The sequence below is a fragment of the Lycium ferocissimum genome, chromosome 7 (genome assembly GCF_029784015.1).
Source record: "Lycium ferocissimum isolate CSIRO_LF1 chromosome 7, AGI_CSIRO_Lferr_CH_V1, whole genome shotgun sequence".
Taxonomy (NCBI): domain Eukaryota; kingdom Viridiplantae; phylum Streptophyta; class Magnoliopsida; order Solanales; family Solanaceae; genus Lycium; species Lycium ferocissimum.
This window is the reverse complement of record NC_081348.1, coordinates 55,684,439-55,696,143: the sequence shown is the minus strand read 5'-3', so window position 1 is coordinate 55,696,143 and position 11,705 is coordinate 55,684,439. Positions and strand designations below refer to the sequence as shown.

Sequence of the window (11,705 nt, the reverse complement as noted above, 5' to 3'; positions counted from 1 at the left end):
AATAATCTATTTAGAATCTAATAAAAGATGTGATTCAGAATCCATAAACTAAAAAATTTGGCTCTTTATTTGATAGTGACAGTAGTATAGCATGAAAATTGACCTGAGGGTACCTTGGCCCTAGCAGGAGTGGCCATCTTTTACCACTTATTCATTGTTTGATGTGCTTACCATTTGGAATGTTCATCTGTCTAGTCCCTAGATATTTACATTACACTTTTGCTATTATTGTGCCAACGGGACACTTGCTCCAAAGGTGTACAATTCTTAAATTCTATATCATAATCATAAGTTCATAACTTTTAGCAATAAAGGTAGTGGACATTTGGCTCGAAATGCTTTGGTGATTTAGATTGAGATGATTTGTTAATCGATCGTCTGGTTATTCACTTGAAGATTCAACGCTACAAGAATGAATCATCCATACAGGCGTACACTTGTCAAAGTATGTAAGGGATGTAGATAGAAGCCTAAAATATGGGTTTGATCGAACTCAACAACGTTAGTTCAAACAAAAATGAATTAAATATGTATAAATATAAAATTTAGGACCCTAGTTATTAATAACATTTGCAATCATCGTTCTAAAATTCAAAACCTATAAAGTTGAAATTATAACTCCGTTAAAATTTAGTGCACATGCATATTACTTTTATATAATAAAACAACTGAGTTTGTTTGTCAAATACTCCCTCCGTTTCAATTTATGTGAACCCGTTTGACTGGGCACGACGTTTAAGAAAGAGTGAAGACTTTTGAAACTTGTGGTTTAAAATAACTCTTGAATATTTGTGTAGCTGTAAATCATTTCATAAAGTGAATTTGTTTTCAAATTAAAAAAGAGATCATTCATTTTGACACGGACTAAAAAGAAAATAGATTCACAAAAATTGAAACAGAGAGAGTAGTTTTTTTGGTCGAAAAGGAAAATTTTATTTCAACCAGTTGGAAATATTTACACTTCCTGCTCCTTGGACACTAGAGTCAGGATCTCACACAAAAATAAGCTCTAATAAACTCTATACACTGTCCACTATTACAGAATCATGAAGTGTTCCTGGACAGTTTCCCTCAGTGTGTACATCATATGACTAACATAGGTAACTATTTAAAGTAGCTAGTACTCCCTTACTCTCGAATTATCAGCGGTCTGTATTGGAAACGTATATGGCCCATTTTCTAGGATTTCTTCCTTATCGCCCTCAGATACGAATTTGAAGACTAAATATTTATCATCGTGATAGTAAACCCTTGGTGTAGCCACTGAATTCCATACTCCATAAGCAAATTCCAGCATATCCTTGAAACTAGGGTTCCCCTCATCACATATCCAATCAGCGCCGTCTTCCATTTGTTACATTGTTTCTCGAGTTCTTCATGGTTCAATTTGACAACCTTCACTCCATCCTTGATTTCAGGAGGATAGAAGCTTAGTTGTAATCCTTTTTGTCTAACACGATTCCCTCGTACAATTTCCGCTAGGCTTTTAGTAGGAGCTTCATTTTCCTTTCTAGTTTGAACATTCTCTTCATTCACAATCGCTTGAGTCGACCCAGCAGAGTATGTAAGTTTTCGAGCTGCGAGCTGCTACTTCCAAGTTAATTTCTTCAGCAGTTGGGGCCATTGGTGAGGTTTCTTTAGCGTGTTGAAATACTGTAGGTGCACTGCCTCGCCCCGGCATCCAATGCGCTAGCATTCTCGGTGCTAATGGTTGTGCCACTCCATTTGCAGGTGTTACCATCCTGCTGGTTTTGCAGGTGGTTCTTCAGGTTGTTCATCTTCCTCTACCTCCGATGGTGATGGTGGAGGCAGTGTTACTGGTCTGCGTCGTCGACCCGTGGTGCAAGATAGCTGTCCTTACTTATCGTGCAACTAGAGCTCTCCTCGCTTCTTCTTTGTTTAACCTTAAAACGGAGAACAATTGAATTTATGTGCGGTGCTAAAGATATGTGGTTTAATTCAATTCGAGATTAGATTACACGATAAATGAATAAGTAAAATGAAATATGCAGATCTGACCAAAGATGAATGATGACTGGCCTCGGGTACTGAGAACCGAGGTCGAATCCTTATGACTGGGCGTTTGAACAATGAATAATAAAGAGAACCGTAGAAAAAATGAATGAACTCAGATGATTCTATTGCTTTTCTTAGTACATGGACTCCCTTTTTTTGTGTGGAGGCAGAACCCCTTTAAATGATTGGGGGCCTCCTCTTTATATAGTAGGGGAGTCCTAACCCTAGTACAATTCAGTAAGGAAAGGAATCTGTTGACAGTTGTTGCCGGGATTGGTGCCGAAATATCCGGCTGAGGGGGTCTTCTCTTCGTGGTGGTTAACCGTCTCTTCTACCTGCCTTAATGCCTCGTTCCAGATCGAGCTTGATGCCTTATCCTCGATAAACCGGTCGTATCCTGGCCGAGCATAACCTTAATATCGGGAAACCGAGTATGTCCATATCCTCGGTTTTACCCGTATACATTCTTAACACTCAATCTTTTGCATTCGTTTGTCAAATATTATAATTGCACCAATGTGTAATAAGTTAGAAAGAAAAAAAAAAAAAACTTATCGAGGGGTCTATTTGGGAATTGGGATGGGAAACCAGTGAGCGCGTACTTTGAGCATTTGAAGTTACCATCTAGTATTATTAATCATATCACCCTTGCAAAATCAACAAGTTTATTAATTAGAATTCGCTTATAGGCCATTTGAGACTTAAACTGGAAAAATTGTTGAATTTTTAAGTTGCAGTTTTCAAATTGCAAATTAGGTCATCGTTGAATACAATATCCAGTGGCCCGGAGCTAGATCGTTCAAATGATCTTAGTTAGAAATGAGCTTACACGTGTATATGAATGGGATGAGATTTAAGCTACAGAAATTATTGATTTACAAGTCGTAATATTTTAAATTGTTGATTAACAATACCCATGGTCCTGATGAAGCATCTTATTCCAACATAGGTTATTAGGTAGGAATATCTAACATGATATAACAGTAAGTCAAGTGTGAGGAGTATGGAAGTCATTTTCGCTCCAAAGAGTAGGGATTAAGATATACTTATGTGACACTATTATACCACACTATTTTGGAACTTCTCTAAGTGAATTAATATGATATAGCATTAGTCAAACAGAATATGATACCAAAATCAGAAATTCTACAAGGAATTCGAGAATTGATGGTGTTGTTGAAACATGAATTCAAGGGAATTATCTCAAGTTGCAAATAAAACAAGAGAAGAACTAGGGAAAGAAAAGAGAAGAAGAGAGAGTAATTAAAGAGGGAATATCTCATTCCATACTTCATTTATTTGCTTCTGTGTACAGTACATTAGTACTTATATTACTAGCACCACCAGAGCTAAAGGATTCCGTCGGAAATTTCTTCACAAATAGCTAATATAATCAATTTTAATCTATAACTAGCAAATTTAATTTACATACGCTAAGGAACAGTATAAAGAGATTCTTACACTATCAAAACTAAGATAGTAACTTTTCATAATGAAAAGTGAGATTTGAAATAATGAAAATAAGACATACATTCACTATAAAAGATGAAGTTGACATCATAGTATAAAATTATAGGTCAACTCAAACTAATTATCTTAATTTATATGTATCAGAATACTAATTAAATTATGAGACAAAAGAGTATCTAAGGCTATTTCTAATGAGTAGTAAGCTAACAGAGAAAACTAAAAAGAATTCTCCATCAGATAAAACTATTTACCAAGAAAATAGATGAAACAAATACACGATCGAACGTTACTCTCTGTTAACATGGCACTTTATCAAAAAAATGTCCAGCTCAAGTCGAAATCAATCTTTTCCTTTTTGTGAAGGGGCAAGCCCATGAATAAGGGGGTAGGGTAATGCGCACATACCCGACTTTGGAAGTACTAATTTTATTTATTTATTGTAAATTTATCTATTTTTTAACATAAGTGATTGAAGTAGTAAAATTTGCATCCGAAGTCGGGAAATCACCCATTTTTACCTGCACTACATATACACGTCTTGTGCATGCAAAAAATTGGCTGCTAAGTCATGTGCTTCTTAAGAGCAAAACTAATTGCGTTTATGACGAGCATGACTATAGTGCAGTCAATTATTTGTATGCTCTTAAGACGTGTGCGTCTGATGCAGATGTTCAGTTGAATTTTTCTTTTTTTGCCTAGAAATATACTTGTTTTTAGAGTTTTAACAATCCAACACGTGATTAAACGCCCAGAAGTCAAATCTACTCTAAATGGCTCAAATTTGATTAACTTCGAATAACATAAAAAATACTTAATCATCAATTTGTCAAAACAACAACTAATCTAACAAACACATTTTGCAAGAATGGTGATTTGTCAATAATGTTTTCAAGCTTTTCCTACAACACTCATTTGATTTAAAACTCACATTTCATATTCGAAATTCAAGATTCAGCATTATACTTCAATTGTTATAAAATTTAAAAATACTACGATACAACTACCAATTATTAGAAGAGGAAGAAGGAGAAGGAGGAGGAGGATAAGGAAAAGGTAAAGCATAGAAGAAGCAACTTGTCTAAAATTACATGTACTTTGTGTACCAATTAATTATTATTTTTGAGAAAAATGAGTACAAGTTAAATAGGGGCAACCAAATAGGTCGGTCCGTCAATTTTTTACAAAAGGCAAGAGAGGAGAGAAGACCGTTCAATTTTGAGTCTTTGTAGCATTCGGGCATAGAGTGAAATTACAATCAGTAGATTGCAATTTCAACTTTAATTAAAATCGTTCATTATTCTTCTAAGGAAAAATACTTTTCCTAAATTGTATTGTTCTAATAGAAAACAAAAAAATGTTTATTCCCCTATATATATTAATAGCAGTTTTTTTTTTTTTTAAAACAAGACTTATTCTTTGAAGAGTGAAAAATCACGAAGTCTATGATTTGTTCTTGATAGCATTACTCACTAAAGATTTAATTACTTGGTTAGATTACTAATTATTCTTGTGCAAATATTCGCGTTATATCTCTTGATCATGGAAGGATTATATAAGTCAAATTGCATAACGCAATGATCTGATGCTGCTCGACTGATTTGCGCCTAATTGTCTATACTAATATGTTAGTCCAATATAAAATTAATATTCCTTCCAGTTTAATTTATGTGACACTTTTTCTCATGAGAATTTGACTAATATTTAAAATTAAATTGGATTAAATCAACTTAATGTTTTTAATTAAAATTAATCAAAAACTATACTAAAAGTACTATAAATTATAATCCTTCTCATTACAATATGATGAAAAAAAAAAAATTAAAATATTGATAAAAAATTCAAACCGAAAAATTTCATATACATTAAGACGAAAAAGGTATACAGCTAGAACCACTTACCACTTCCACCGATTAACAAGAAGCTAGTTAATTCTTCCTACACATTATTCAATTCTATCCACTCATATCTTTTGTCCCCTTATTATTTTTTATTCAGATCAGTCCATCGAATTAAAATAGAGTCCACTAGCTTATCCCCCACCATTTTGTTTATCTAGCTTTTAGTGAGCAACATCTTGAAATCACTAAGCACTCATGCTTATCACTTTAAAAAGTTTGATCCGTTGAGTACCCTTTAACTTTTCCCCAATATCGACTAAATAGGCAAAATACTATTCTGGTAGTTAACTTTATCATTGGACTTGTGCCATTTTTAATGAATATAGTCCTATATTTGTGTGATAAAGGCAGTAGACACGTGTTGTCGTGGCAACTATTCCTCTTTAATTTGGCCTATTGGTCAATCATAGTCTAGTGCACAAGGTTTTATTTTTATTTTTTGAGAAAAGAGAATTTGCATGATTGGACAAGGGTCCTTTTAATCACCCAATCATGTGTATTAAAATGAAATATGTGCTGGAATCCATTACTAGTGGATTTCAGAGTTAAAACCTGCACTAATTCTCTAATTGTATCCTAATCAGAGCCCCAATCCTTGGAATTTGATTTTGTCAGTGTGAAAAAAATCCACACTATTAGGTCACTCAAATAATATATAGATAAGCTCCTTAAAATATGAAATTTGTAATCTAGATATGTTTCCTTCTAGCATAGATAAAACTATTTTAAGTGTGACAATGTATGTAACTTAATCTTGTATCTGAAATACCAAATTATAATGGATGGAAATTAATGCAACGTAACTTCAAGAAAAGATTACAACTTGTACATAGGAAGCTAAGAACTTTTACGTAGAATACAATAACATTTAAATTTCATAAGAAAGATTGCCGAGTGGTAGAAGTAGCTAACATAGAAACAGACTTAAATCTCTAGTAATTAAATTAAAGCATCATAAGATGGCTACAACAGCAGACATAGAAAGCACTACTAGTAAAAGTTGTTGTAGTTTTTCACCACAACTAGTAATATACAAGTTAATATTGATCTTGTAAACCTAAATCAACTACAAGAAGTTCTTTTTTATCTTTCAAATAAATAAACCTCCTATTAGCTCATCTTCAGTTTAATCATCTGAAGTCTGCTGCCTCGACTAATTCAGAGTCATGTTCCTACCGAAAGCTACTCCAATCAAAATCTTTCCACAGTGAGTCATAATTCCATAGGGTTGAGATAGACCCCATAATTGGTTTATTCGAATTCGTCATTTCATTTTCATCTAATAATTCAATATCTTTCCAGATTTCATCCATGGAGTAAATTTTCATACTGTCTCCAGCTTTTTCTTGATCACTCGCTTTCTTTTCTCCTTCAGCTTGCAATAGCTCGAGTCCACCAGAATCGTAGAAGTTTGTCTCATTTTCGTCGTGAGTGATTGAAGAGGAAGAAGATGAAGAGTTGGAAAAAGATGAAGATGGAGAGATACAAGTCTTTTTCCTTTGTTCTTGAGCCTTCTTCCTCATGTGAGTTCTCCAGTAATTCTTGATTTCGTTATCCGTTCGACCTGGTATTTTCCGAGCAATTCTTGACCATCTAAACATTAAAAAAACATCATGTATATGGAAATTTTGAAGAGCAAAAAACGTCGAGAGAACTCCAACTTGAACTATAACGGAGAAAAGTAACCATGCCGTTGAATATAATAGAACTCCAACTTGAAGTATAACGGAGGAAAATTGTAACCAATAATCAGAAGTAGAATGGTAAATTAGAAAAAATAATCAAAAGTCTATTTTGACACGTGTAATCCACCTAAGTATTCACACAGGAGCTTCATTAAATTAAGGGTAAGGATATAAATGACACTAGAATATAACTACGGATAAAATTAAGATATTACCAAAAAAATTTAAAAGTTTTTCTAAAGTATGACATAGGGTAATTGTAACTCATAATCAAAAGTAGAATGGTAAATTTTTAACTTTTTTCCAAAGTATATTTTGGACATGTGGAATCCACATAATCCACACTGGAGCTCCGTTAGAATCAAGGCCAGAAAATATAGGAAGATTTGCTAATATAATTATAGAATGAATTAATGAACGACTTCAAAATATAACTGCAGGTAAAATTAAGATATTCCGTAGAGTAAAGTCAAAAGTTTTTTCTAACCTATTTCCCCATTTAGAGTGAAGTTCAAGAACGAGACGTTCTTCTTGAGGAGTCATCTTGCCATGTTTGAGATCAGGATTCAAATAATTAACCCAACGTAACCTGCAGCTCTTTCCTGTTCTTTTCAAACCTAAACAAATACAAAAAAAATTACAAAGAAATAATATGAAGAACTGAAAAAATAAAATAAGAAGAGGGTTAGAAACTTAACTGTTTTAGTGGATAAAAGAGAGAATTATTTGTACTAAGCCTAATATTATACCTATTCTAATATTTTGTCTCCCTCCAACCTTAGCCTCAAACCTGAAACTTTAGCCAGAAAATCCCATCGTCGATCACCAAATAATTTTACATAAAATACAAGTTGGAGATCTTCTTGTTCTGTCCATGGCCCTCTTCTGATTATTTCTTCTTGTTGCACCATTTTTTGATTTGCTTTTTGATAGCTATAGGACAACTCTTTTAATTTCTCACTAGTAGTTGATACTTTTTGTGAGTGGTTGATACGCGGTATTGTGTGATTGATATTTATACTGGAATAGTTGCCTTCAAGGGGAGCTATTTTTTTTTTTTTTTTTTTTTTTTTTGGTTCTTTTCTTGTAATGGAGGTGGGGACAATATATAAACCAAGAAAGTTGAGGCCTTCTTTTTTTGGAGTAAGGATTTTATTGGAAAAACAACACAAAATATGCATGAAAGGCAAAATATTTATCCGGCAATGCTCCCCATAAAATAATTACGTTTCCACCCAGCCGGCCGATAATATATACCCGAGTACCGCTCGCCCAAAACCCTTCCATCATGATATTTATTCATCATGATATTTATCTATCATGGAGGACTTAGAGAATATCTCATTTAAGGACTGAAGCAGTCCTCCATGATGCCGTCTCAGTATATGGTATAGACACTATGATGGTATCATGGAGGACTGAGGAGTATCTCATTGAAGAACTAAAATAGCCCTCTATGATACCATCTCAGTATATGAATATAAGATGATGGTACACCATAGAAGTTTTTATGAGAAAAGTGTATTTTTTTAATAAATTAACATGATCTTGTATGATACCATGTCAGTACATTAAAGATATAATGAGTTTCATAGAGGGTTGATGAGTGTTCTTGAAGAAATGAAAGAAGTCCTCTGTGATACCATCATGATATATAACATATTGGGTGATACCATGTTGGAATCATAATTTTGGGGGCATCCGGGTAAGGTGGCATGAAAGTAAGGGGGATTTTCGGGTAATTATTTTGCCTACAGGCATCCGCCAAAATTTGTCTTTTTTTTCCGAAATACATCCACAGCCCTTAAATTGTCAGTATATATTTAGATATTCGATTTATGACATGTTCCAATTAACCACCTGAATATATGATAAAATGTTCCTATTAGACATTTCGGACTAAACATCTTGGAAAAATTTCTACGGGTGCTCAATTGAAACAAGTCATAGTTCAATTGTCTAAATAAAATATAGTGGCAAGTTTAAGCAGTAGTGGATCCAGAATTTTCACTCAGGGGGTTCGGAAAAAAAAACACAAGCTAAACATAAAAAACAATGTTGTCCCTTAGAATCAAACCTTGGACGGCAAGAGAATTTTGAACACCCTAGACCTCTTGAACTTACCTTTTGAACTTTTTTAGGGTATTCAAAACTTATATATGTACACAAACGCAGAAAATCTACCCTGTATATACAATTTAATTTTTTGCCGAAGGTGTTCGGGTGAACACCCTCCCACACCCCTAAATCCGCCTCCAAGTTTAAGGGATGTATTACACCACTTTTTACTTGAGTAATGGTTTTGTCTTAAATTTCTTAGATGGTTAATTAGGACTTCATATCGTAGGCGAATTTAAGATTTAAATTTTATGAGTTCTAATTCGTGATTCTATCACTAATGAATTAATTTTTTTTCAGTTTTAAAATCGATTATTGTTGCTAACTTAGTGGATTTATTTTTAAGGCTAAAGTCATCGATGGACCCCTGAACTTATCCTGATTTTCCATTTAGACCCCCCAACTGAAACGTTGACCATCTGGACCCTCGAACATAAGCTAAACTGTGCCATTTGAACACAGTCCAGATCGAGTATGGTGCGTGAGCTACACTTGCTGTGACATGGAAAAATAGACCAATAAAAATAAGCCATGTCAATAAAAAAAAAAAAATTTAAGAAAAATTATTTTTAAAATCTATTTAAATAATTTTAAGAAAAATCTTAAAAACCCAACTCATCCTCTCCGATAGCCCACTTCACAACCGCCAATTCCGCACGTTCAGCTCCGCCGCCATCGCCCGCTGCTAACGCCTCCGTGCCGTTACTTCAAAATCTATTTAAATAATTAAAAAATTGTGCCCTTTTTCGTCGGAGATTTGTTTAAATAAATTTTGAAATAGAGCGGGGAGGCAGCGGCGGCAGTGAAGTGGGCTATCTGAGAGGATAGGTTGGGTTTTTCAGTTTTTTTTAATTATTTAAATAGATTTTAAAATAGAGTTTTTCTTAAAATTAATTTTTAATGATTAAAAATTTTAAAAAGGTAAAAATTGGTCTCTCACGCTCTGTTTAAAACAGTGTACTGTATGCATGTGCCAAGCTGGCATGATGTGTTCAAATGGCACAGTTTAACTTATGTTCGAGGTCCGTATGGTTAACGTTTTCGATTGGGGGAGTTAAATGGAAAATCGGACAAGAGTTCGGTGCTATCGATGGCTTTAGCCTATTTTTAATAGATATATACAGGGTCCGAGGTAAAGTTACTAAGTTCAGATGAAGCAAATATTTCCCTCTAGATCAGTTATTGCTTACTAATCTATCGGTCCATATTATGGTCCGTTTCAAAATTTTCTGAATCACACAAATACTATGACATATTTAAAACTATAAGTTTCAAAAATCTTCATCTGTTCTTAAACTCCGTGACGATTCAAACTATGTCATATAAATTGGAACGAAAGGAGTAACTTTAAGACTTTTGAACAACTCAGTAAGAAAGAAATTTTATAGTTTTAATCATAAAAATGTTTTCTAACTATCTTTTATATATTATTAAATGTATCACTTAATTAATACTTCGTTAATTAAAATTCGTGATTTTCTTTTTATAAAACGTTAAATATTTTTAAATAAATTCAATTTGTTAAAATAATTTATATGTGAGATCGAGGAGAGTTTATGAGTCAATTATGACAAAACAAGTGGCTCAATTGTTGGCAGAGTAATGTTGCATATGATGAAAGCCACTAACAGGAAAGACCAATAGTGATGATAAATGAAGATAAGAGGGTGATATGTGGATGTAACTTTCATAAAATTTGCTTTCCATTTCACATCTTCATTCTTCTTTGGCAATTCTTTTATTGTTTAGATTGCTCCATTCATCATATAAGGGGAAAATTGAACCTCTAAAAATAGTTATACAAACCCCCCCCCCCCCCCCCCCACATGATTAATACTTCGTTAATTAAAATTCGTGATTTTCTTTTTATAAAACGATGACAAAACAAGTGGCTCAATTGTTGGCAGAGTAATGTTGCATATGATGAAAGCCACTAACAGGAAAGACCAATAGTGATGATAAATGAAGATAAGAGGGTGATATGTGGATGTAACTTTCATAAAATTTGCTTTCCATTTCACATCTTCATTCTTCTTTGGCAATTCTTTTATTGTTTAGATTGCTCCATTCATCATATAAGGGGAAAATTGAACCTCTAAAAATAGTTATACAAACCACCACCACCCTCCCCCGCCTTCAAATTATCTGTCGGATTTCTAAAAATAGTTGTCTTAAACTATTTGTCGTTTTAGAAGTTCAAGATAAAATTAATTAGTTTTTTCCATTTCACCCCTAGGCCCCGTTTGGACATGCTTTGAAGTCATGATTTGAAGTTGAAATTTTATTTGGACATGCAATTTGAATTTCTTAAGTTGTATTTTCTCTCATAAACATGAAAACCCCATAAGTTGTAAAAACTATCAAAACTTTCCAAATTCTTATACAAACTTACCAAATAAGCAAACCATAGTTCATAACAAAGTTAATACACTACTAAAAGGCATTTCTAAAAAATACAACGTCTATTGATCAAACTTTAGTTCAATAAAAAAGAAAATTGAACATGAGTTGTAGTGTA

The 11,705-nt window shown here is 33.4% G+C and overlaps 1 protein-coding gene across 1 annotated transcript; it reads right to left on the bottom strand.

Moving 5' to 3' along the window:
• Positions 1-6,292: 6,292 nt before the first annotated feature.
• LOC132062356 (transcription factor MYB59-like) lies at positions 6,293-8,250 on the bottom strand. The gene is made up of 3 exons (XM_059454940.1): positions 7,860-8,250; positions 7,557-7,686; positions 6,293-6,977 (listed from the first exon to the last, which is right to left on the bottom strand). Exons 1-3 carry the CDS (start codon positions 8,248-8,250, stop codon positions 6,557-6,559), a joined length of 942 nt encoding a protein of 313 aa, XP_059310923.1. The 3' UTR covers positions 6,293-6,556.
• Between the last annotated feature and the right edge of the window lie 3,455 nt (positions 8,251-11,705).